A 24,573-nucleotide genomic window follows, 5' to 3' on the forward strand; every position below is an offset into this window, starting at 1 on the left:
CCCCCTTTAGGAACGGCACGTTGTCAGTTTTAATTTTGTTTTACTTTATTCTATGCCATTTTTGCAACAAAATTCTCCCTGATCATGCAACTAGTGCCCATAAAAGGATGAATAAAGATAAATATTTTTCTATTCGTTGTGAAACGAAGGCAGACGAAACCTTGATATTTTCAAATTCACGATGTTTATTCAATCGTTATTTTACGTTCACACGGCTTCACACCAAACTGGTAAAGCGTTCGGTAACTGAGCAACCCGCCAAGTACCTCATCATAGCACCTATTGGAACATAACCTGCTGGTTCAGTGCTCCTGGTAATCGTACAAAGGTACCTCCGGTTTGCTGTTGCTGCGGTTGTTGCCCTCCGGGTACCACCATCGCTGTGCCAGACCCGGACGCTATCGGTGCGATGGATGCAGCCGATTGCACGACTAGCTCCTGCGAGAGCATCGGCAACGGTGGATCGCCCTGGAACCAGTTGATCAACGCGTGCTCGGGAAACTTGGTGCACTTCATCTGGTCGGCGATCAGATTCTGCGAAAAGTTAACGTGATTGTTTAGCGCTTCAATCTCCTGCGTCGGCTCCTTCAGCATCCGATGGAGATCCTTTAGTATGGCACTGCCCCAAAGCTGCACGTGTATGTCGGGTATTTTGGAGGCTAGCTGCATCGCCGGCGTGACCATGTTCATGCTTTCCTTCGAGTTTCCGATGCTCAGGAACACATGGCTCAGCAGGACCAGCGAGCAGGATGTTAATCGGTTCAGGTCTTCGGCATTCGCCATTTTGAGCGTTTCGCGCAAAAATCGTCTGGTAGATTAAAGATGGTAAGAATGAATCTGAATTCCTATACTAAATACATTTCTGAAAACATACTTGGCCTCGTGGAAACTGCTCTTGTGGAATGCGTTCAACCCCTGCACATAATAGAAGCTTCCCATGAGCGCCTGGCTGTTGGAGCACTGCGAGTTTTCCTGCTGAATCTGCTCCAGTATGTTGCGCAGGTCCTGTTCCCGCTTCGTACGCAGGTAAACGATGGCTAGATTCAAACTGGCGAACAGTTTCAGTTCACGTTCGGTCGTCTCTTGGATGCAGGCGTAAAACTGTTTCTCTGCATGCTCGCACAGGCTGGTGGACATTGCGTACAGGCCCAGCAAACAATGCAACTGGGGTGCGTGTTTCTTCAGCAGAAACTTGTGTGACGACGACAGGCAGACGTCCTTCGCGAGCGCTATTTCCTTGATGGCCAACGATTTATTTCCCATCACCAACCGGCACATGATGATGTGTTCGAGCAGGATGATTTGGAACACCGCCAAAATGGGTTTATTTTCCTGAGCTACAAAACGGAAGGGAAAATTACAAACGAGAGAATAAAATCATTGCTTTAAGAAATACTTACATTTAAGCTTCTCAATCTGTGTCAACGCTTTTTCGGTGTACTTCTGTGCCTTATCCATGTACCCGGCCATCATCGAGTGGGACACGGTGACAAGGTACACCAGCACGTACAGCTGCTCCTTTGGTAGCCACATGAACATTTCCGTACTGTTCTGTCCAAAAATTTGCTCATCCGACGGCCAGTTTGGAGCGATGATCGTTTGAATGCTTTGCTGTAGCAGCTTCAGGCTGGTTTTGACCGTCTTCACCTGGCCGAGCTGTAGATAGTGGCACACCTGTAGCACGTAGAAAAACACCTTCAGGTACTCCTTCAGGTGAACGTTTGGAACCGAGTGGTCGATGATCGGGCTAGCCTGGTTCAGGATGGCTAACACGTCGTTCGTTTTCCGCTCGATCATCATGATCATGGCGCGACTCAAAAGGAACAATGATTTCAGGTAGGTTGCATTCGATTCATCGGTCGATTCCACTCCCACGGCTAGCAGCTCCGAAGCAAGCGTGTACTCTTTGTCCGTGGCATGCGTTTGCTGAGGGGACAAGGGAAGAAAAGATGAAAACTATAACCCACTGCCATGCTGGACTCCAATGCCATCGCCACTTACCGCCAACTGGAACAGAAGCTTGCAGTGCCAGTATACGTTGTGCTGTGAAAGTTCAATCGCTTTCCGTAGAACCGGCTTGGCCAGTGAACTTTGATCCTGCTGCTGGTACAACTGTGCTAGCAGACTTGCCGTATCGAACTTTACATCGTCAAAGTTGTTGATGTTTTCCGACAGAATCCACTAGAAAGGGGAACAGAATGAGCGTCATTGCGTCACAAGCATTAACAGCCACACCGCACACTTACCGCCTGCTCTAGATGGTTCCTTGCGAGATCTGTATTTTTCGTGTATGCCATCAGTATTTGCCCAAGCTGAAGATGCGTCCGGGCTTCTACCTTTAGAGGAGGTTTGAACGTAAACAACGCTTGCAAGCATTGGATGCACTTCTTGATGTCCGGCGGAGTCGAAGTGCGAAAGTATTCCGCCAGTCCCAGCAGGGATATGTAGCACGCATCCTGGGAGGATGTCATCAGACGGTGCAACCAACCGGTACCGTCAGTAGAAAGGTTGAGATTGGGAACTTTTTACCAACGCAATCGCGTTGTTCAACGAGAGCACTTTCTTTTTTGTGCGGCCGACGTAAACAACAAAACGATGCACAGAATGCTTGAAACTGAATTTGACAATTTGTCTATGCTGTCATGAACGCTCTGTTTTACGAGGCGAATAATGAGCAGTTTGTGACTCACAAAAGTGACATTGCGAGCATCACCTACGATAGTACCCTTTAGGATCGTATAGAATTCAGGTGGTGAGAAAATTGTCGTTTTTAAATTGAAACTGTACGATTAGAACGACAATGTTTCGCTTTATCAAAATTGGTACCACAGGTAGAAATAAAAAACACAAATTTTCAACTCAACCAATTGTAAAATCCATGGACGAACTAAAACCTAGATGTATATGTACATACAATATGGTGTTTTTTGAATAGATAACACTTCATGTTAGCTACCCTGTAAATTATATATTTTTAATAGCTAACTTCCGTTCATCTCATTCGACACTTTCACCTGTACATCGGCAATCATCCGTAAACAAGTTTAGCACACCCCCCATTTAGTTCCGTCGTCCCCGGAAACCCCGATCCCGGCGGCCATCTCGAAAATCTCTACCACCACCACGGTTGCCTCCTCGGTGGCCTCCTCCGCGATGCATTCCCCCATCATTCCGGCCCCAATCATCGTTCCGGTTGAACTCTCTGTGGTCACTGGGATTGTGGATGTTATTATGGAAGCCACCATCGTCGTCATTTCTTCCGCCCATCATAGCGAACGCGCTCGGATGATGTGGGTGATTCATGAAAGGAGGCGGTTGACCGACGCCAATCGGTGGTGGAGGCCTTTGGCAGTTAAATCCATCCAACGACGGCGCCCCGTCATCGTCACCGTAACCTACGCCGAACGGAGGCGGACCACCCGGTGGCATCGATGGGCCACCACCGTTGTCCGTTTGCCAGCTGATACCTTGCGGCGGTCCCGGTGGCATTTCGTTTTCGAAGGCCGCTCCCCACGGTCCGTTACTGTTGGTGTTTTGGCTGGTCGGAGAATCGGGTCGATTGGTCGAATCCCCCATCGTGTCATCTTCATCCTCGTCCCAGTTGCGATCGTTGTACTCTTTCCAGATCTTCTTGTCCTGCTCCAAGTCACGCTTTTCTCGTTCCCGTTGCTTTTCGCGTTCCCGTCCCTTCCAGGTACCTCTGAGGACCACCTCGTCCGCCTGCTCGTCCGTGGTAAATTGTACATTCGGTGGGGGGTTAATATCGAGCTGCAACAGCGACGGTAGTTTCGGATCGAAAGCGTCTCCCTTCGAACCTGCATCTTCGGTCGACGCTACCGAGTCTCGCGATTGTTCCGAGTCTCGTGATGGCAGACTGAGCTGAGGATCCATCATGAACGGTTGCGGACCGTAGAAAAATTTAGGCTCCACATCAAGCCGAAACCGTTTGGCCGGAGGTTTCGATGGGTCCCCGTTTGATGCCGGGTCTCCGTCCGCAGGCAGAGGCGGGAAAAGGTGATGCAATTCTTTAATGCCACCCCGTTCGATAAATCTAGTCAATGCCTCCGTTCCAGCTTCAATAGCCTCTTCCAAAGGCGATCCCGCTGGAGAAAAAGAAAAACCAAATAAAAATAAATCAAAAGCGAAAGACAGCTCTATTCCGGGTTGAGTCGGAACTAAACTTACGAATCACCGCTATCGTCCGCTCATACAATGAAATGGCCGTCGGAGCCGGTTTCTTCGGTGCGCTCGGCCCTCCGTCGACGATTTGTGAGATCACTTCCTTTATCTCTTCCGCGGCCGTTTGTTCGTCGGGTTTCAGCTCGTTCCACTGAGCCTGGAACTTGCGGGGGATCGGTTTGCTGTACGGGATCTTCTTGTCGCGAATCTTGTCGTTGAAGTTGTTCACGTTCAAATCCAACCCCGGAATGGGACCCGTCTCCTTCGTGGCGATACTCTCCACGATGTCCACCTTGTCCTCCGGGCCCATACCCGGAATGACAATGTGTTCCTCCAGTTCGCACTCATCCAACCCGGCTAGACTGGCCGGAAGCGTGTTAAGGTTGTACTTGTCACGCATCTGATCGCCGGGCCGATTGCGCGTCCAAAACTTGACCGTATGGTCGTTCGAACCGGAGCAAAGGATGTGCCCGAGCGGATGCCAGGCCAGGGTCCATACGATGCTATCGTGTGCAATATCAATGCTACCAACCTCCTTATTGGTGCTACCCGAAAAAGAGACAAGAATCTGTTAAAAAATGTTTGTCCACCAAACGACCCCAAACAAACCAAAAATTGAACCACTTACCCCACGTTCCAGAAGAGGATCGATCCGTCAGAACCGCCGGATGCGAACAGACCTTCATGTACCGGATGCCACGAAACGGCACTAGCTTCCCTTTTGTGACCGCGAAATACTTGGACTTCCTCGCTGAGATTTCTTAGATCGAACAGCTTCAAAAGATGGTCTCGAGACGCCGTTACCAGCCAGTTTCCGTTGTCATTCCATTTCAGATCCATCACTGTAGATTTATGCGCGTGTCTAGAAAATTTCAAAGAACAAGAAATAAATTATTATACTTATTGATTGGCAAGCAGATTGAGAGCGGCTATTCGTTTAGCTTACAATGTTGCCAGTGCCTGGCCACACTTTGGGTCCCACAGTTTGATCGGTTGCTGGTTGTCCTTGCTACCGGACACAATTAACGCTTTCTGCGGATGCCAATGGACACACTTCACATCCGCACCGTGCCCTCGTAGCACCCGTTCCTCCTGGCAGCGAAGGAAATCCCACACACGCACCGTACCGTCGTCGCTGCAGCTCGCAAACTTCGAATCCGATGGGCTAAAGCTAAAGCGTCGTTTAACATTTCCATTTCGCAAAGTCCAAACCAAAACGACACGTTACAAGGAAATGGGTAGTTAAAACAAAAAAAAAAAAAAAGAAAAAAAATAGTAGAAACATAAACGTTTATTATAACCACACTAGCGTTTGTGCCGTATCCTCAGTGTTTTCCATCCGGCATCAAAGGAGGATTCGATCTTGGTTGATTTATTTATTTAGAAAATCTCTCTCTCTCTCTCGTCTTTGGAAGATTTCGGAAGACAAATTTCACCCGACCATTGTCGATGCGTCCAGAAAAGCGTGCCTAGGGGTTTTAAAGGACAGCGCTGATAGAGGGAACTTGGAGTCGATTCGATTTATTTCACATTCCGACTTGTCGCTAACGGAAAGGCAAGAGCAAGGAGTTTTTTTTCATAAGTCTGGATTGGAAAGGAAACAAACACTCGGTACATTTTACTTTCACACTCGATTCCCCAGCCCGTCGTATGCGTCGTCGTGAGGAACGAGGTAACGAATCATATCAGTACTTTATTCAGAAAATTTTGAACAAAAAACATTGTACAAACGCTTAGCACAACGAAGCTAGCAATGGTTTTGCGGCGCGTCTCTATTCACTAACGATTCCGTTGGATGGTCGGGTATCTTTATTTGTTTCCATGAAAACATAGGTACAGAATCATAATTGCTTTATTTACGTCTGGGTATTTTAATATCACTAAAATATAAATTTATATATATTTTAAACAGTCTACCCTCCAATAGATTAAACTTTATTTTTGTCAGGTACTTTTCAATCACAAGGGACCGAGGTGTCATTTTATTCGTCATACGGATAATGCACTTCTTTCGAGGAACAATGATGTTTAGAAACAAAACCTAGCAGGCGTTATACAACACTTGCAAAAGTTTGTGAAGGAAGTTATAAAGAAAACAAAACAATTCATTTGCTCGCAAAATCAAACTTCCACAGCTGAAGTCAAATTAGTTGAGTAACCTTTTCATATATAGGTTATTAAAAAAATATTATAAAAGATTCAACGTGCCGATCTCGAAATCAGACAACACACACGAATCCTTTCAACAATATCAAGAAACATTGATATAACAATTGGTCAATCCCCTTACGTTTATTTGTACTTGATGGAGATTACACCAAACAAGAAAAAATAGTAGAGCAAAAATATTGTTCAAAAGTGATATATACATAGAGAGAAAGAGAGATAGGAGTATACTTAGTCGAATGAGCAATGGCACGAAGTATTGCGGCAAGGATGCATCCACCGAAGTCTGCCCTGTGTAGATCGTGGTGTTGAGAGGCCACGAGCGTGGTGACTTGGTAGTGCGGCTGTACCTGATGCCTCGAATCGGGTCCTTGTGCGCCTGGAACATCTTTACGTTGTTCATGTTGGACTGCCAGTACTTAACGAAACCGCCATGATCGCCAGTGACCATCCAGTTATCGTTGTGTGACCACACCATCGTCCTCACGGATACATCGTGTGCCTGATAAGGGAAGAGAAAGATGACATCGTGTTATTGGTGCTTGATGTATCGCTGGTCATCCGCGTGTAAACCCACCTGTAGGATAGTTTCGAAGTTAAACATCAACCCATTCCAGAGCGTGAATTCGCCAGAACTGGCGCCGGTTATCAACCGACGGCCTTCCGGCGTCCAGGCAAGAGTAAAAATCGGACACCGCATTTTGTTTGTGGCGGTTTTCACGAATCGGGTCGTTACGGCGTTGCTAGGATTGTCCATGTAGCTTGGCGGTGGCAACAGTTCGGGAATGTAGATGCTTTCCGGCTGCAGTGCCCGCCGGTCGCGGTGGTCTCGCTGCCAGGTACGATACTGCGGGATAGTGAAACCAAACCATCAGTTACAGCGATGGAATTAACAAAGCAACCTAACTTTCACCTACCTCGAGTGCTTTGATGATGGCTGCATTGTAGTCGACCGTTTTCCGCATGACAGACTTCCGAAGCCGCTTTCCGTCGAAGTCGTCCTGGGACATCGGGCCACCACCACGGAACCCATTGAAGTGGTGGTACGGTTTGTGGTGGTAGAAGTTAAACTGTTGCTTAGGCGGTTGCGGATTCTGGTAGCTGAGGATGCGGTTGATTGGTGGGGGATTAGCGAAATGTTGGACCGGTGCATCCACCGATGGGGGTGGTTGCGAAAACTCCATTGTGATACTCCTGGGTAAGCTGTATCACTGGTGTGAGAATGGTTTAAAAACACGAAGCTAAGCGTTGAGCAGAAAGGAAATGCACCACGACCGGAGTCACCCAAACACCCTTAATCTTTCTTAACACTATTTACACAATGCGATCTGTTACATAGCGGTCCACAGTGAATCCTTCGGTACTATGACACTCGTTTCAGATAGCGGACAATGTGTAGTAATCGCCAATTTACAATTTTTATTTTCCCGACAGCAATAAAACCGAAAAGTACACGCTAAACATTTGGTGTCATGGTTTGCTGATATATTGTCCTTGCGGTGACACTGCTGCTTTCTCTCGTACGTCGATTGCCCTTCAAGTATCGACGGGTATTTTGACGGAACTGTGTTTCTGAACTTTAGTTTATGCAATTGCTGCACGAACAGAGATGAAAAACTTAACAATTTGGACGCTTTGCAGAACTTTTCTCGGGAAAAGTTACGCGTGATACCGCGCCGACCATTTTCTTCTAATTGTGACAGTTCAAGGCAAGGTTACTGGAACGGAGTAACTTTACTTCAGCAAAATGTACAGATTCAGCAAATATTGCTTCATTCTATTAATCTTGTCAAAATTATTTTAGAAATCGACGAGCAATTTTACCAATATATTTGTAGTGCTTCATTAACCTAAATTACTAAGGCTAACCAATTTAATTACAATTTTACTAAACATTATTGGCTTTCAAAATCAAGGTTCAATTCAACGAAAATTGTACCAGCCATATCACAGGTGCTTAGAGCAGAGAAACACTTACTGAACGGTACAGCTTCGCCCAACTAACCTTATGCAGCGCTGAAACAGTTTATCTCCTTCTCTCTCGCCGCGCGCAGGTCCGATTGTGTAGACCTCTCTTTTCCACAGATCTTGGTGTTGTCCAATTTTATACTTGTTCGTCATTCCGTGCCCAACCGCGTAGACGACAAGTCGCATCTCGAGAGCGTTGCGATTTGTTCCGCCTATCCATCGCGTGTGTAGCTGCGTTTGTGTGTGAAACCGTGGGTGCGCGCGTGTGTGTGTATGTGTATCTAGTTATTATAACATCAAATTGAATTACATAGAATCGAAAGGGAAAAAATAAACATCGAAGGTTGAATGCGTGGTGTATCTACTACTCGAGTAAGTGGCTGGGTTAAGGTGTAAGAAAGTTCAATCTTTAAGTGAGTAAATGAAGCAAATGTTCGAGAAGGTTGCAAAAGGTTTATGTTATGGGTATTGACGCCAGCACAACAGGGGAAACTAAAAAGGCCAAGATGGAGTGTTGTGAGCAAATGTTCACCTAGGGAAAAGGGAAAGGAAAGCGAAGATTCCTGCGTACGAAAATGATGATCCGTCATCGCCATAATCTTCGCCCCGAGGGAGGTAATCGTCGCTGACTAGATTGTGCGTTTTTTTTGCTCGCGAATTTTATTGCGTTCTCGTGCCAATTTGCTCTCACCTTACCTCTGCTGTGTGCGTGTTGTTGTACGAGTGTGTGGATGCGATGGATGTGGTGACGCAGCGGAAGTGAATGCGATTCCATTCCACCGTTCAGCCCCCCGAAGATTGAAAGCAGCAATAGTGGAAGCTGCCTGTTCCGGAGGCCATGCCAGCTCCCGGAGCATGTCGTCATCCTCGTGTGTCCGAGAAGACCAATCGTCAACTAGAAGCTGAGCAAGGGCCGAACAACAAAGCTCCAACTTGCCCGTGTATGGCCCGTGTACGCCCAACCCGAATGCGGAAGTGAGTGATTTTTTCCAATCAATTATTTTAACCTCACCATTTTGCAGCGTACCATCCTATCGAGAGACGTATAATCGACAATACAAAATGGAGATCGAAAACAAATGTCGAAGAAAGGCAATGGCGGCACATAAAACAAACTCTTCTACCAAAAACGTCAGTCCACAGCAAGCCATGGCAAATTGGTAAAATGTAGACGGAAAATGTGAATAACTGTTCAATCCTTAGTGTCCTTAGCATTAGTAGTGTGTACTGTATAGCTTCCATAACAACATCCGCTACACACTATCGTTAATGGACCACGAAGGTGTGTGCGCACGTGCACCATCGGCATCCTCCGCGTTAATCCCTTTTGCATTGCTATTTCTTCCATTAACGCCGGGGATATCCTTTTCACGAAAACCATTTGCTCGGCTCGGCTGCTATGTATGGGTGTGTATGTGGAGGGCGCGTGCGTGCATTCCCGGGGAAAGGGTCCAGTTTGTCTTAGCATAACATATTCCTTCTACTGTTCTCTTCTCTGCGCATTCAAATCTATGAACATGGATATTTTCCAGATTCGGACAAGTTTTACAACAACTAAGAGGAGATTTTCTTGTTCTATTGTTAGCTGTTCCAAACTAAAAACCCAGATTCTCGTGCGGCATATTGAGTATTCCTTCCATCCATCACGCGAAAGTAAAACGTAGAGTGAGCTAGACGGCACCATGCAGACTAAAGGGGATAAAAGGGAAACATGGAATCGCGGATCGTGTGTGTAACGCAACCGTCGACACAAAACCCTCGGTTCCCTTTTTTTCTTTGTTTTCCCGCAAACGCGCACGTCGCGTGTGTGTGTTTGTACGTGTGCTTGTTCACACTGTTTTGTTTTCTTTTGCTTTTGCACGGCAATTCCCATTCCGGGCGGCGGAAAATGACGGAACGGATGATTACACCCAGATGAGGGTTGTGGTGTTCTTCCCCCCCTTGGAGTGGGGTCGTAGTGGAGGGGTGTGGTGGTTCGACAGGGGTGGAGGTAGTAAACATAGCACGAGATGTGGTGGAACCGTTTCGGGGCGGGAGTTCTGACCGCAGCAGAGACGCGGGTGGTGAAAGTGCAAAAGCATCGCGCAAGAGAAATGAAAAGAAAATCGAAACACTACGCCCCCGGGCCTTCCCTCCGCTCGTTCACCCGTCTGAACGGTGTACGGTCATAGCGGGTGGGGTGGTCGTGTGTTCGCTTTTAGTGCGAGGCACACCCATTTGTTTTGTTTTGATTTTTCTTTTTCGTCCGCCTGCTTTGCTGCCCTATTCGTCGCAGCATTAGATCAGCGCGCAGTGCTTGAGATTACTCCATCTTTATTACCGCCGCCGTCACCGCCGCTGCGGACTTTTCTATTTCACATGGTTGAAAGCGAAAATGGATGACTATGGAAAACCGGAAGTCGTTTCCAGACGGGCAGTTTGCGAGAGGAGGGCCCAAGATACGGATACCTCACCACGGCTACCAGTTCCGTTGTGTCGCTTGAAAAGCAGCGTAACGAATGTGCAAGAAATAGCTTTCATGTTTACGCTGCTACTGAAAAAGTCTGGTATGATAGATGAATGGAGGATTTTGGTAGGATTTTATACCGGTCGTGTATGACGAACCACAATGGATAAACATAAACAATGACCTACGGCATCAACGTGCTACAGTGATTCCGAGGAAAATTTCACTGATGGTACATTCAAAAGCAATTGCACAAACGCTTTAGCTTTTTCATTCATTCTATAATTCCATTGCGCTGGTCTGTTAACTTACAATATTATTGAAAACGCAAAGCACAACTTTGACCACAAATGGAAATAACTTAAATAATGTTGAGTACCATTTGTTATATGCCAATTAAGACGAAGTGAGTACCCTTTGATTAAATTTAAATTGGTTTCATTCAAAAACTGTGTACTAATGGCGCTAAAACACGTTTATTTAAAAGCAGTGTGCAAATTGAAAGATGTCACGCTAAATACATCTACCAAATGCTGTAAACTCGTACTCCCGCATCACCCATTCTCGTGGAAACCATGATGCGTTCTGGTTGGGGGTATCGTTTTTCCTCAACGCTGTGTGCCAGAAAAACTCCGCCCAAGCTGCTGCTGGTGGCCTGTTTTGTTTTGTGTACGGCGACATTTTCGTTCAACCCAGCGCGATCCACACACAACAAAGCGGTTGATTATTTTGAGTGGTAGCCGCGAAACCTCTTCCCACCTCTCGCATCCTCCATTCTTCTGCTTGCAATTACTACCAAATGTGTAGCGCCATATTCATTTGCTTTTGTTTTGCTTCCATTAGCGTTGGATCTGCAAACGGCTTCCATCGCTGCTGAATGGGGACAAAAAAGCTTTCGATCATATGATGGGTGACGCAGAGGCCGGAGATCTGACAACATCAATGATACACACGCACACCAGAACCGGGGCGCCCCGTTTCCAACAAGCGCATGGAAAAATGCCTTGGCTGGTATTTTTCTGCCTCAAAACAGAACCATCATTATCCATTCCACAAGGAAAAGGAACGTGTGTGACAAAGAAACGGATGGGATGAAAATGTTTCCTCACGCTACCCGAAGAGATTAAACTCGTTCGAATTGCGTTCCTCATCTGCTTGGGGGGGGGGGGGGGGGGGGGGGGGGTTGCCTTCTTGGCACATACTCTTGCGCGCTGACGGTGTTTATAATACTCGTTCGTTCTCGATGGCGATGGTGTGGTGCGCTGCCGCCGGATGTTGAATGTATCGGAATTATTCATAGCTATTTTAACCCTCCAACAACGTGCACAAGCGCAAGCGAATCGCGTTGGGTTCCACTTCCCAAACAACGTACCCTTCAGGTTTGCAAGTCAACGAATACACAAATGAATAGTTGCTGCTTTTTCTGTTCTCAAGTAACATTTGCTTTGAACTAGTTGATTTGCAAGTAACATTTGTCTCAATAGCACTATTTCATTTTTAATTTATTTTAATCAGCAGTCTCCTCTATCAAGAGCAGCAAATTGTAGAGTTTTACGAATTTTTTGAATGCACTCTAATATGATATATCTGTTTTCAAACTTTTCGTTGCATATTTTACTCTTACAATGGTTTGTTTATTATTCTGTTTTCCATTATTGCTGAGTATATTTGTGTGTCTATTTTGGCATGATGGCCGCAACCCTATCCCACTGTGTGCTGTTGGGCAAATGAGTGCTTTTCAAAACGTTCTAAAAAGGGCCCCGGAACGGGCACAATTTAACTCATTCGGTTCTGCCTTGGCCGTTTCGTTTGCCGTGCTGTGTCACTGTCGCCCTCGGCGTCACGTTAGCTGCGCGCGTATGGTTTTGAAGCACTTGAAGTACGAACGAACGTGGCTGGGTTGAAAAACCGTACTCACAGCCGTCGTCAAAATCACACACTGGTGAAACTTTGTCTACCATTTCCTCGACCCCCCACCTACCACCGACAAACCCTTGGAAATCGATCGCACCGAATGCTGTGTACGAAAGCTTTGCGAGCGCAAAACGGACGTTAAAAATGGACGACGAAGGGCAAAAGGCTTGAAAGCTGTCTGCTAAAGTTTGGTATCGCATTTGCGCCGGGCCGGAGGTGGTTCGGTAAAGTTTCAAATTAGTTTTTCCGGATACAAATAACTCACTCAGCGTCAACTCCACACACACACGTACACTCTCTCGCTGTCCAATTCTTTCGTACGCCCACCCATGAACGATCTGAAACACGGTTTTCAGCACGTACAGCGTAAGGCGGAAAGTTTTCCCCCGTCCATTGTAGGTAAGTTTTCCCTCCATCTCCATGTTGTTGTTTCTTTTGCGATGAGTGGGATTAAAAGTGTTCGAATAGCGATTTTCCCAATTTTCGGGCTCACTTATATACTCATCATCTTCCGTTCCGAGTTACGTTTTTCGCGAGGCTTTTGCTGTGGGCCTTCCAGACGGATACGGAGGAAAACGCCATTTTCATCGGCCGCTCTAAGGGTTTCCGAAAATAATCGGTTCAGCGTTTCGACGATAAATCGAATTTTCCTCCGCACGGCGCTTTGTGCTCCGCCGAAGACTGCTTCTTTGTGAGCTCGCGCTTATTTCCGCTTATTTTCTATTTATAATCGATCGAGACAATATTTAGAAAAGCTGGTGCGGAGGGGGAGTTGCTGCTTCATACACCCGGATCGAATTGAACCTTCCGTCGTCTGGCAATGATGCTGCTTCACGGCAACGGCAATGACATTGCTGTGGCCCGAAACCAAGCTTCGGGTTGACGGGGTCCGAGAGTTGAGTGGTTCGTCAAAACTTTTTGTGGTGCAAATAAGGTTCCATCAGCAATCATGATCCAGCATCATCTCGCAAGGTTCCGCGCGTGTGCTGTCACTTGCGGCGGAAGCAAAGGCCATCCTGCTCGCGCGCCGGGCTTGATTGCGTCAAATTGCTTTAATGCCTTCAACCCCTGCCTGGCGGAACCACCGACCGACCGACCGACGATGGATGCCGTAAATCGGTTGCCTTTTATAGGAGTCGCGGCTCCGATCGACGGCCATCTTCGCCATCAGCTCGCATCGAGTCGAGCATTATTTGTTACGTTCTCCCAAGTCCGGTGGAATTATTTTTAACCACAAGCAGCCAGCGACCGAAACGAAGCAAGAGGCTTCTCGGCAGAAGTTTGCCGCGAGTCGCTCAGATTGTTGTCGGGTCATCAGCACTTCCTGAAGGTCTTCGCCTTCAAGCTAGCGCGTCGGTGAGCTCTGCTGACCTCCCAGGCCTACTATCGAACGCGTTGGATGTTTCTAGAGGTTTGGATCCGCCGATCTAAACCGCAACCTTCCGAGCGTCGGACCGAATGTCTTGCTTTTATGATCACCTCTCGTCGTAGTCATACCTCCGTGAGCTGTTTGGCCATGGTTTCTACGGTGTTTTTCTCCACCTTGGCGATACATCGCGACCAATCGGATGAATCATGAAAGCATTGTGCCGCGAATCCTCCGATCTGATCGTGGCAAAAATTCGTGGTTTGTGGTGTTGTAGTATTCGCTGAAAAAAGGATTACTCCCCGTCGTCCCACATTGTGCATTCGCGAACCGAGCTTATCTTTTTGTGCCGAAAGCATGAGTTTCGTGGGATTGGGGAAAGAATTATTTTTTACCTTTTCCATGCTTGGTTTCATCTTTACGGGATATTTTTTCTGCATCTTCAACTGCATGCGTTTTTTCATCTTTAATATGAAGTGGTACAACTTGTTCTCGATTCTTCAGTTGTGACTCAATCCGTTTTCGAGGATCAAATATTGAATTCAGCGAGATCGAATTGTGCTGTTTGATTTATCAGTAATTAAAACATTTTAAAACGGATGGGATTTTGTCTGGAAAAGTATGAACGATAACGCTTTTGCAAACCCTTGCAGCAAAAAACGGTATAACCGATGCAGCAAATAACATTAAAACAAGTAAAAATATCAACAAACATACGTTGCAAACAAAGATAGTATTGCAAAGAAAGAAGTTCAATGTGCACATACTTTAGAATCAGGGTCAAAGATATGTTACACATTTTTCCAAAAAAATCTTAAGAGTGTAGAGAGTTATTATTATATTCAAACCTTTTAAAATTCTCCCAGGATTATACAAATAGCTGGGGGCTGACCGGCGATGAGACATGAAAATAATCGTGATACATTCCCTAAATGCCGTCAGCTTTCCTTCTCATTCGTCATCGGACCCAACCGTTCGCTACCTTTCCATTTTGTTTTCTTTAAGCCGACTTATCTGATGGTCACGACAAACTACAAGCAAGTGTCAAAAGCGTTAGTACGTGCGTGCCCGGGAGAGTTAGTCATTTTTACGCCGTTGTTTTCTCTGACGGGCTTTTCTTTCATTCGTCTTTTCGAACGTCTCATGAGTCACGTAAAGTTGGCAAAAAAAGGACCTTAACATATGACCCATGGGGAGGAGAAGGCTAGGCTTTTTCCCTTCCCTTCGTCACTGGCGCTGCGGTTTCCTAACGCTAACTGTGCGTGTCCAGCGAGTACATTTTCATTCGGGTTGACACGTGGGCGCTGGACACGACAAGGGAACACTCGACTCTTACTACGCCTACCGCTGGCGATAGGAGCGTGCAATGTGGCGTTTATTGCGAGGAGAATTTGTAGCTCGCTCAACATCCAACCACCTCAAAAGCCCGCCCTAATCCACCGTCCCATCGACCATCCCACGTGCTCCCTCACTCAGGAATTGTAGGACCAACTCCATGAAGTCGGTTGTTCATCACTGACGAGGGGGGAGTTGTGGTTTTCGAAGCGGGGCCAAGCGGAATGGAGGTTAGTATTAAATTTACAAACACCGGTTGACATACGTTTGCTGCAAAGGGGAAGAAAAAAGTCCAACGCTGTACGAGACACATCATTACGTTACGATTCGTGGCGTTACTTTCCGAACGTCTGGCGGGGTAGTTAAGAAGAAGGACAAGACAACACTGAACCTTGGAAAGAGGTGATGGGGACCGTGAGAGTAGTGCTTGTTGGGCACGTGTTGTCGCTTCATTTGCCAACTGTTCGGGTCGGTTCCAGCCGCGAACCAGTTACAAACGGCGGAAATGATTCGCTCGACTGTTGGGGACTTGTTTCAAACATACGGTACCTAAACACAAACACACACACACACACACATACGTACACGTAAGAGCAACTTTACAAACAAAGCTACCCCTCGTGCGTCCATTGTGAAGAGCGTATGTTGTACGTAACGAAGGTGATCCGTTGGTGGTCGTTTCGAACCGTTTTCCCATTAGAAACACGATGAGTTAGTATACGGTAGTATATGCCTCCCCCTCCTCTTCCATTCTCAACCCTATGGAAATTACTCTTTATACACTGCTGCCCTTGGACCGGCGTGTCCGTACGCCGCGGGGTGAGTTACAACTGACTGACGCTGATCTCGAGGTTTCCCGCCAGCACACTAGCCTTGAGGCCTTACGACAATCAAACGAGGTCTACATCACCCCCCCAACCCCACTCTACCCTTCGTAGTAACCTGTTTTCTTCTTCCTTCCCTTGAGTACGATTCGGTTCGCTTTCACAAGCGTGTTGTGGTTCGCGTGCGTGCGTGCGCGTCTCCTTTGTTGGCGCCATGCCACGGTTGTCCTCGACTCGGACTCCCGGTAACAAAGCGCGCGAAAAATTGGGGTATCTTTTTCACCACCGAAGTGAGGGTTTTTTTGTACAAAGTCGCAGTGAAAAAACCACTTCTCGAGGCGACGAAACAATAGGAGAAATGGGAGTACCAACTACTAATGACTGTGCTCTCTAGCGAAGGAGATAGCGGTGGAACCTGCCTGTCCTGAGGCACAACGTGGTGGCAAAGCCGTTGCATTGTAGTCTTGACCTTACTGCGTTTGATGAAGTCGGAAAGGCTGTTTCATGGTGGTGAAAATCTTTGATGTTTATTTGCAAAACTGGACGAAACTAAAATCGCCTTGTCCAACATAGGGCAGGTTAATTGGGGCAAGGTGAGATGGAGAGATCAAAAAATAAATAAACAAACTATTTAATAAATAAACAAACGTGGCTCTTGGATGGGAAGCAAATTTCTCTATTACTTTTTTCGGCTCTACAGTTTAAGTCATCAAAATGTTCACAAGCATTAAATATTCACACTGTTATACGTTTAAACGTGTCTACAATAGTAGTTTATCATAACGTCTAGAATAGTAAATTTATAGAATAATCCTGATGGCACGGGTTTGTAACAAAGTTTGGAATCCTAGGACACACAACGATACAAAATCCAACAGTTAAGTAGAGTGGAAGGATTTTTGAACGGGTGTCTTCCGCAAATGAGATTGAAGAGTGTAATTTAAACGATTATTTTTTTAAATTTATTTTTAGTTCTGACACGTGGAAAAAAAACAGTTCCCTCAATCGAGGGTTAAAGCAATGAGCGCACATCTACAATGCACGGCGAACCGGGGCGCAATCAACTGGACTCGAGCGTAGTTGAATACGCGCTCACGACGGACGTTCCGGTAAATGGTGGGGAACTTGCCTCCAATGCCGGGCATCACGTTTTGCAAACGCAGGCGAACAGGCGTTACGAGCATGGGAGAAAAACACACACACAGCCGAGAAAAAGCAATAGTGGTGTGCCGCTTGGCCCGGAAAACGTGCGTTTGGAGGCAGGAAAACTATTTCAATGACAATCGCCATCACCATCCAGCATGAAATGAAGTGGATACTTTTTGTTCGTTCGGCCGGCGTTGTGCTGTTATTTGCACGCGAAAAACCTCATCGGAAAAACTCCATTAGCGCAACATTGCAAAAGCGTTCACGCTCGACGAAAGGAGAGCGAAAGCTCCCCCCAGCGGGTGGTGGCGATGGCGGGAGGGAGGCAGTTGGGGTCGATGTTGTGGTAAAAAATGAAATCATGAAAACAGAACTCATTTTCCTACCTCTACCCTCACGGCCACACCACCCCAACGCACTGAGGGCGTTCCATTTCGGGCGGTTTAATGGGCGCTGTGGACTTTCGGTTCGCGGATCTATTATGTGTGCTTTATGCAGGCTCTACCAACCCCAACCGCATACTCCCCCCTTCCCTAGCCTCTGAAGGCAGCGGAGTTGTGGGTACGGTTACGCCTATCCCGGGGAATGCGGAGACGAAGGTGGTTATGCTTGCGCTTCGGCTTCCGTGTTCGCCCCGCGAGTCGCTTTAACTTCATTTAACCGAACCCGCATTAGCTAGCTGCGTATCTCATAATCATCATCATCATCTTCATAATTCTCATCATCATCGAATGGGGCTGCCCCACTGCTGTTCTGCCCGCGCCGGAGCTGCTGGAGCGAAGACGTCTCGCCCGTACGCGTATGCTCAGACCTTCAGACGAAGGTTCTCCCACCGTCCTGGCTCATCAGAGGCCGCTCGGGGTTACTTGCGTGTGTGTGGTGCGGTTTTTGGGGCTTCGTTTTCATCTCATTGCCACAACGATCCTATGCTACTTTGTGCAGGTCGTTTCATTCAAACGATCACTTTCAAATCATTGTTCCTGTTAGCTTCGGCCGGAAAACTTATCGGAATATATTGAAAGTCACAAGGCCACAGACAGATTCCATTGGGGGTTTTCGCTCCCACACGTGGAGGATTTACTCTTACATAAAAGGATGCTGCTTTAAGGTCTCTTACCGGCGTGCCAAAAGTCATTTGTTCTTGTCCGAAACCTTAAAAGGTTCAGGCGAAGGGCGTGAAGAACACCTCCACATTGTAAAAGCTCGTTGAAATATTGTACAAGTTAATGTGAATTTTCTTTTGCTTACGCTTCGTCTAACCTTTTCCTCTCGCTATTGTGTTGCTATCCGCACATTTTGTAACTTGGTTTCTCAGGGTTTATGGTGATTTAAGTTCCATAATTGAGTATTTTAGGATTTAATTAGCGGATTAGGCTAATTCTTTAACGCAAATGATGATAGAGGAAAGTGTCTTTGTTTATAAGGTAATACCGTTGATTTGCATTGTAAAATTAGTGTTTTCTTTACGCTTACAAATTTGTGTTCAATTAAGCAAATTTCACTTTTCACACACCAAGTAATGTGTTTTGATGAAAATTATCTTTTTATGTTACCAATTTTTCCGAAAGCAATCTTGAATATAGTTAGCGCTTAACAATTTACCTTGTATGAGCGAGGATGTAGCGGAAAGATTAAAAATCCAGGTCAGGGCAACCACTCCGACCGATTCCACTTTCCATTCGGATGTCCCGGGTGAGCGATCATTCATCTTCACACACTCGGATCGTTCGTTCGTACGACACTTTTTCCTTCATGTTTCGACGTACGTTCATTTTCTCGTTTTCGTTCCGCGTTGCAGCTACAACCATCTGTCGTCTGTATGCACATTGACCCGCACTGCATGTGAACGAAAGTTTTTTCAAAGGAAATATAAAAGGAAAAGAAGCCAGGCAGACTGTGCCGGTCCCGGGCGGATCTAGAAGGGAAAAGGAAATAACGAGTAACGTGGGTTCAACGCCGTGTGGGTTTCCTCTGGCGTTCCGCTGCAGCTGGCTGCATTCGGTTCACGACATTGGACCGTTTCTCTTCCTCTTCCTGCATGTGTCGTTTTTTTCTCTACCAGACCAGAAAGATCGGGTCACTGTAAGACAAGGAAGAAAAGAACTTGAATGCACGAGAAGAAGGTTCGGCTCTTTTTTTCACTCTTCGAACGTCTCAAGACCCCAGTTCTTATGGGGGTTGTGATGTTGCTTGGTACACCTCAGGTGTTTCACCCTGACTTTTGCTCCTTTGCACTTTTTTGAGGCTCGTTTCTTTGCTTATTTCCGAGCGCTAATACCAAGCCATATGTGACCTGGGTTCGTTCGAAACTAAAAGGGTACTCCTTCGCCTTTATGAACTCGCTGCTGCAACGCTGCGAAAAAGGTGCTTCCACCCGGGCCGGGAGATATTGTCGGACCGGAAATTCGTGCCGCTCGCAAATCGAAGCTACCCTCTCTATGCTGCGCAAACCACTCTTACTCCTTTTTTCTTAACGTTACGGAGCTTTGCGGAGCGGTTCCTTAGCCGATCCGGTTTCGGGATGTGGACCACAACGAAATGTTTCCCTCGACCGTGTAGACGGTGGTGTGGGGTGGTTTGCTGCAGACAGCTTTGGGTCTTTTTTTTCTCCGGTGCCTAAGTTTCATGCTCAAGTTTCTTGTGGCGAAAAGAAAATATGGGAACGAGCGAGGGAAGGATTAGTCAATCTCAGCCAAGGGAGTGTGTGTGCGGCAAATGGTAGACAACTTCCTTCCTCTGGAAGCTATCGTTTAATGGCGCTACGTCCTGATCAAGATGCAGGAGTCGAGTTTGAATATTCGAAGTCCATTTCGTCCCGTCAAAATGCCATCACTTTTTTGTGGCCATCGAGCAGAAAGCCTCAGCCAAGTGGAAGAAACTCTCCGGACGTCCATTAGGGCGATGGAAAACTATTCACAGTTCTTTGCGCTCCGCCTTTGTGGAACCGCCAAGAACCACACTACCGTTCGGTAGTGGTGGTAAATCTTCCGAAGGCCAAAGTACGCGATAAGTGGCCGGGAGCGCAAAATGCGTCTCCGGGCAAAGCGTGCCATTAATTATTCATGACGGTTCGGTTTGCTTGACTCTGCTTGGGCAGCTCATCCTTCCGAAATTCGTCCAAGCGGCGAGATGAGCTGATTGTCCTTCAGCGTGCCGCGTCTCTTCGGTGGCTAGACATGGTTGGTTTGTATTTTTCTTTTCACCTTGAACCAATTTCTTTTCCCTTGCCTTGTCCGAAGCTGCACCCGAGGGTGAAGCTGCTGCTCCTGAGCAGCGAAAAAGCATTCGCATTGGAAAGTTGTGTCCTGTCCCAGGTGTCGCGTCGTCCTTGTGCATGTGGGGAAAGCTGCTATTGGGAGATCAAGAAAAAGCGACCAAGTTTATGACATGCCACGTCATGACTGTATCGTCGATTTTCGTCTGGAATGAAGTGTCTGTCAGGGTACAAGGAATTTAAGGTGGAGACTCACATTTTTTTGGTTTCGCCAGTTCGTGACTACGGCGACCTTTGTTTTCTTTTTTTTTCAAATCGATAATCTTCTGCGAATGAATTTCGCGGTTGTTGACAGCGAGAGTCAACGGATTGTCCACAAGACATCTTCTGATTTCTTCGATTCCACGCTTATCCATCTCGGCTTCTGGAGAACTTATTGCCATGCAAGCGCGTCACGGGTAACTAACAACCTCTGTTTCACTCCACGATACAGCTGTTCTTTGTCTCGGCGGGGAACCTTCCAAAACCTCCCTGGCCTGTTCCCGGTGGGGAAATCATTCTTCTCGAGGTTCGGAGCCAACGGAATGCACACACCGGTTCGGTCGCATCGGCATCGACTCTCGGGAGAATAAAACACATCTGGTAGCGATCACGTCGCTGCAGCGTTCGCTTTGCGTCCACGTTCGCCGTGCTTTGTTTCGGGGTTTAATCTGCACCCGTTTTGGTTGGGTTAAATTAAATTCCTTGCTCCCGGGGGAAATTACGTTTTACCCCCCTAGCAATCACCGAAAGGAAAACGCGAACCCCAGGGTTCGGTCGGGGGGTTGAATCCCCCGAAACGGGTGCAACAATCAATTTCACTCCGGGTTCGAGGAGCTCGCTCTCTGTTCTTGATGCTTCACACGGTGAATATTTCATTTCCGAGATATTGTGTGAGTTTATCCGGTCCGAAGCTGCACTCCGTCTGGCTTTATGTGTGTGGGTCTGTTCGTGTGAGTCATTCTTTCTCCGGTTGCTTCTTGATGGAGAACGATTTATCCTTTTTCGGTCTAGTTTTTCGAACTTTCATTTATCTTTCCTCTGTCCATTGGGAGCTCACGTGCTCTTGGAGGTCCCTGAATGAGGGACCAGAAAACTATGTCGGATACCTCGGCAACGTACAATTAAACGGGCAGGAGGTCGATAGCCGATTGTGTTCGCCATGGAGCATCATGTAATATGCATGTACGTAATACATCGAAGGCCTTGAAGGCTTCCCCTCCTGGTAGGGCTTCTTTTGGTTCTGCTATCCGCGGGGAGGAAGAGAACCTTTTCCGTTTATTTAAAAATGGTTCTCAAGTTTCCAGCGGACCTCCAGGAATATTCCCTTTCCCTCTCGTTCTTGCGCTCCTGGAAGAAACAACAGCATGAACTGCTTCATCCTCAATGAATCTATTGGATTGGCATGGGAAGCCGGAAAAAAACTTGAACGAAGGTAAACCTCTCACGGCAGGAGGACCAAACCCCTCTTCACGTTTGGTCAGACGACGAGTTTGAAACATACAATTCGTTCACCATTGTACGATCGTTCCGTTGATTGTTCGCTGGAAACATGGTTCTCTAGCGTTTCCCAACGCTTTGGCGGAGCGAATGGAAAAGTTATCTCTTCCGCCTTTCCATCAGGTGCTGCTAGAACTCTGCTGAGAGCTTTGGCTGGCCAGGAACCATCGAGTACGATCGATGGACATAACCAATGCAGTTTTTGTAAGTCTGTTCTTAACTTACCACCACCCGAAGTTTGTGTTCCCGAATTCCACCAACCGAATGTAAATAAACACTCCAGCAAGGAAGCTGTGGCTTCAAAGTGGTGGAGCACGTAGCAACGGCCTGTAGAACCATTCGGCAAAATTGGTGGAACGCAGTCTTGGCGACTTCGCGAGTCCAAGTTCGATGCGCCTTTCAATTTCCTAAAGTGAGGTTTTTGTTTACGTCGATTCCTTCCTGCGAGCCTTCCTCGCATTCATTCTCTCTCCGTGCTCTGAGTTCCCGTATCCTCCGGCATCTGGTCCTTCCATTCGCCAGCTGGTGTCGTCGTCGACGGTTGTAAACGTTCGCTACCGTTCGAACGGCCAGATGGAAAGTTCAGTAACCGGTTGGATTGGACTTGAACCGGGTTGAACGGGATGGTGAGAAAAAACAACAAACTGCCACAACACTCCTGGATGGGGTATGTGTGTGTGTGTGTGTGTGGGCAACAAACAGACGTTGTTTCATAATGAACGTCTGCGTCGCATCGAAAGGTCCTCGACTTGCGTCGTCGTCTCTCCTGCCAATCGGTGGGGAGTATCGAACTTTGCATGTTGTAAATTCTTGTGTTGCTAGCGTACGGTACTCGTGCCTTTTAAACGTTTTTGAAGTTAAATGCAAGCGCTAGAAGATACTCGAGGGAGAGTGAGAGGGTACAATGAACCACAACGGAGTGTGTAAGTATTCTTGGCCAGTATCCAAAATGGAATGGAACCACCAGAATTGAACTCCACTGTACCAAAGTTGTCCCTTTCGAAAGGAGTTCCTTGGTTCCAACAGTAAACTCGCTTACGTCAAAGTTTTTGGGGTTTTGTGGTGGTTATACAAGTGCAAAAGAGGTAAAGGTTTCGCTCCGTGTATCGATAACATTGTTGGTTTTTATTTTCTCGAGTGTCCAGTAAACTGCTCGAAAAGCGGCGGTAGGCAAAGTTTCACCGCTCCAAGTGCAGATTGTTGTTCGTGGCAGGGCAAAACACGACCGATCGGCGAACCATCCGGAATTCATCGGACCTCAGCCATATTGGAGTTATGAGAAGTATTTACTCGTCGTTTAGCAACACCAGCACCGAGACGTGTTTCTGCGAATGTTGGCAAAGTTCACGAAAAGCAAGGCAGTTTTGCGCTTGGTCCGTCTGGGTTTGTATCTGGTCGTGATGATTGCCAAACCACCCAGACGTTGGCGTCGTTGTATTAATAATCGCTGTTTCACCGCCGCCGCCACCACAACCGAAAACATTAACGAGCTGGCGGCGGTTGCGCCGGCCCGGTATTGGTGTGTGGCATGTTTTTGCGTACAATCGCGCTTGGAATTCGCGCTTCGTGACGTTCGTGGCTTTTCGTGCCACGGGGGGGTTTTCACCCTACCGCGCCCTAGAGGAGCGGGGTGTACCCGTCAGCCAAGGTCAGCACACCGGAACGCGACGAAGTTCATGTCCGAATAATCGGTGGAAACACGGCCAGAACCGGAGCAGACACGATTTGCCTTCCTTCGGTGGGGTGTAGCGTAGTAAGATTTTCTGCCAACAAAAAAAGATGGTGGCAAGACAGGACAAAGAAGTGATGTAAATGTATCAAAAAGGAACGCAAAAGAGTAGTGGAAGGGAGTATACAAGGGCCACGAGTGTTTATGTTTCCCTCCAGCCAACAATGCGATGCCTTTTTGTTGTATTGGAAGCGAAGACCATCAAGACATGTGAGATGCAAAGCCCGTTCCACCTTGCGTCGAGAGCTCCAGCCACCTTGAACTCTGAGGCCCCCGTTTCGGAACTGGAAGGCGATGTCGTTCTTATGTTGCTTGTGTAAAAGGTCCAACGACCTACCATGTTGGTAGGTGGCACGAATAGAAAATTGGTCATCAGATTCGCTTTGCTTCGCTTATGGCGCTGATGACGGCCCGGAAGTGACGGTAGGGTGCGCTCGAATCGATAAAAAAACAACGTACGTATACAGAGAGACGACGTGGCAGCAGAGTCCGTAGCTAAATGAGTTTCCGGTGGGATTCATCGTTCGGCGTAATTTACGTTGCTTGAATGCTACACCAGTGTGTGCCAGCCTTTGGCGTGGAACACGCGCTAAACTATTATTTACACCCCAATGCACATACGTCTCTGCTAAACTTCAAAGATATAGCCGAGGTAGTGCGATATGCAAACATACGCTTTTAATTAAAGTTCTCCAACATCAGTTATGGTTTGCTCTAAAGCAATACTTTCTTGCTGAAGTGATTTAT

General features: G+C 47.1%; 3 protein-coding genes across 9 annotated transcripts in view; 1 reads left to right on the forward strand and 2 right to left on the reverse strand.

The window, feature by feature from the left end:
• Positions 1 to 77: 77 nt before the first annotated feature.
• On the reverse strand, positions 78 to 2,558 carry LOC131272344 (MAU2 chromatid cohesion factor homolog). Its single transcript, XM_058274052.1, has 5 exons — positions 2,247 to 2,558; positions 2,002 to 2,181; positions 1,401 to 1,926; positions 875 to 1,337; positions 78 to 808 (listed from the first exon to the last, which is right to left on the reverse strand). Exons 1-5 carry the CDS (start codon positions 2,469 to 2,471, stop codon positions 280 to 282), a joined length of 1,923 nt encoding a protein of 640 aa, XP_058130035.1. The 5' UTR covers positions 2,472 to 2,558; the 3' UTR covers positions 78 to 279.
• A 336-nt stretch (positions 2,559 to 2,894) lies between these two features.
• On the reverse strand, positions 2,895 to 8,024 carry LOC131260752 (pre-mRNA 3' end processing protein WDR33). Its single transcript, XM_058262563.1, has 7 exons — positions 7,263 to 8,024; positions 6,923 to 7,192; positions 6,696 to 6,847; positions 5,126 to 5,350; positions 4,808 to 5,041; positions 4,186 to 4,724; positions 2,895 to 4,103 (listed from the first exon to the last, which is right to left on the reverse strand). Exons 1-7 carry the CDS (start codon positions 7,527 to 7,529, stop codon positions 3,061 to 3,063), a joined length of 2,730 nt encoding a protein of 909 aa, XP_058118546.1. The 5' UTR covers positions 7,530 to 8,024; the 3' UTR covers positions 2,895 to 3,060.
• A 472-nt stretch (positions 8,025 to 8,496) lies between these two features.
• Positions 8,497 to 24,573, forward strand: part of LOC131260055 (neurogenic protein mastermind-like) — a 52,957-nt gene continuing 36,880 nt past the window's right edge. For 5 of the 7 annotated variants that reach the window (XM_058261713.1, XM_058261711.1, XM_058261716.1 and 2 more), the window contains exon 1: positions 8,497 to 8,685. The gene's annotated coding sequence lies outside the window, so the exon portion shown is untranslated. The remainder of the gene's footprint in view (positions 8,686 to 24,573) is intronic. The other 2 variants (XM_058261715.1, XM_058261717.1) reach the window with 1 other exon arrangement.

This window comes from Anopheles coustani, chromosome 3 (assembly GCF_943734705.1).
Source record: "Anopheles coustani chromosome 3, idAnoCousDA_361_x.2, whole genome shotgun sequence".
In the NCBI taxonomy this organism is placed as follows: domain Eukaryota; kingdom Metazoa; phylum Arthropoda; class Insecta; order Diptera; family Culicidae; genus Anopheles; species Anopheles coustani.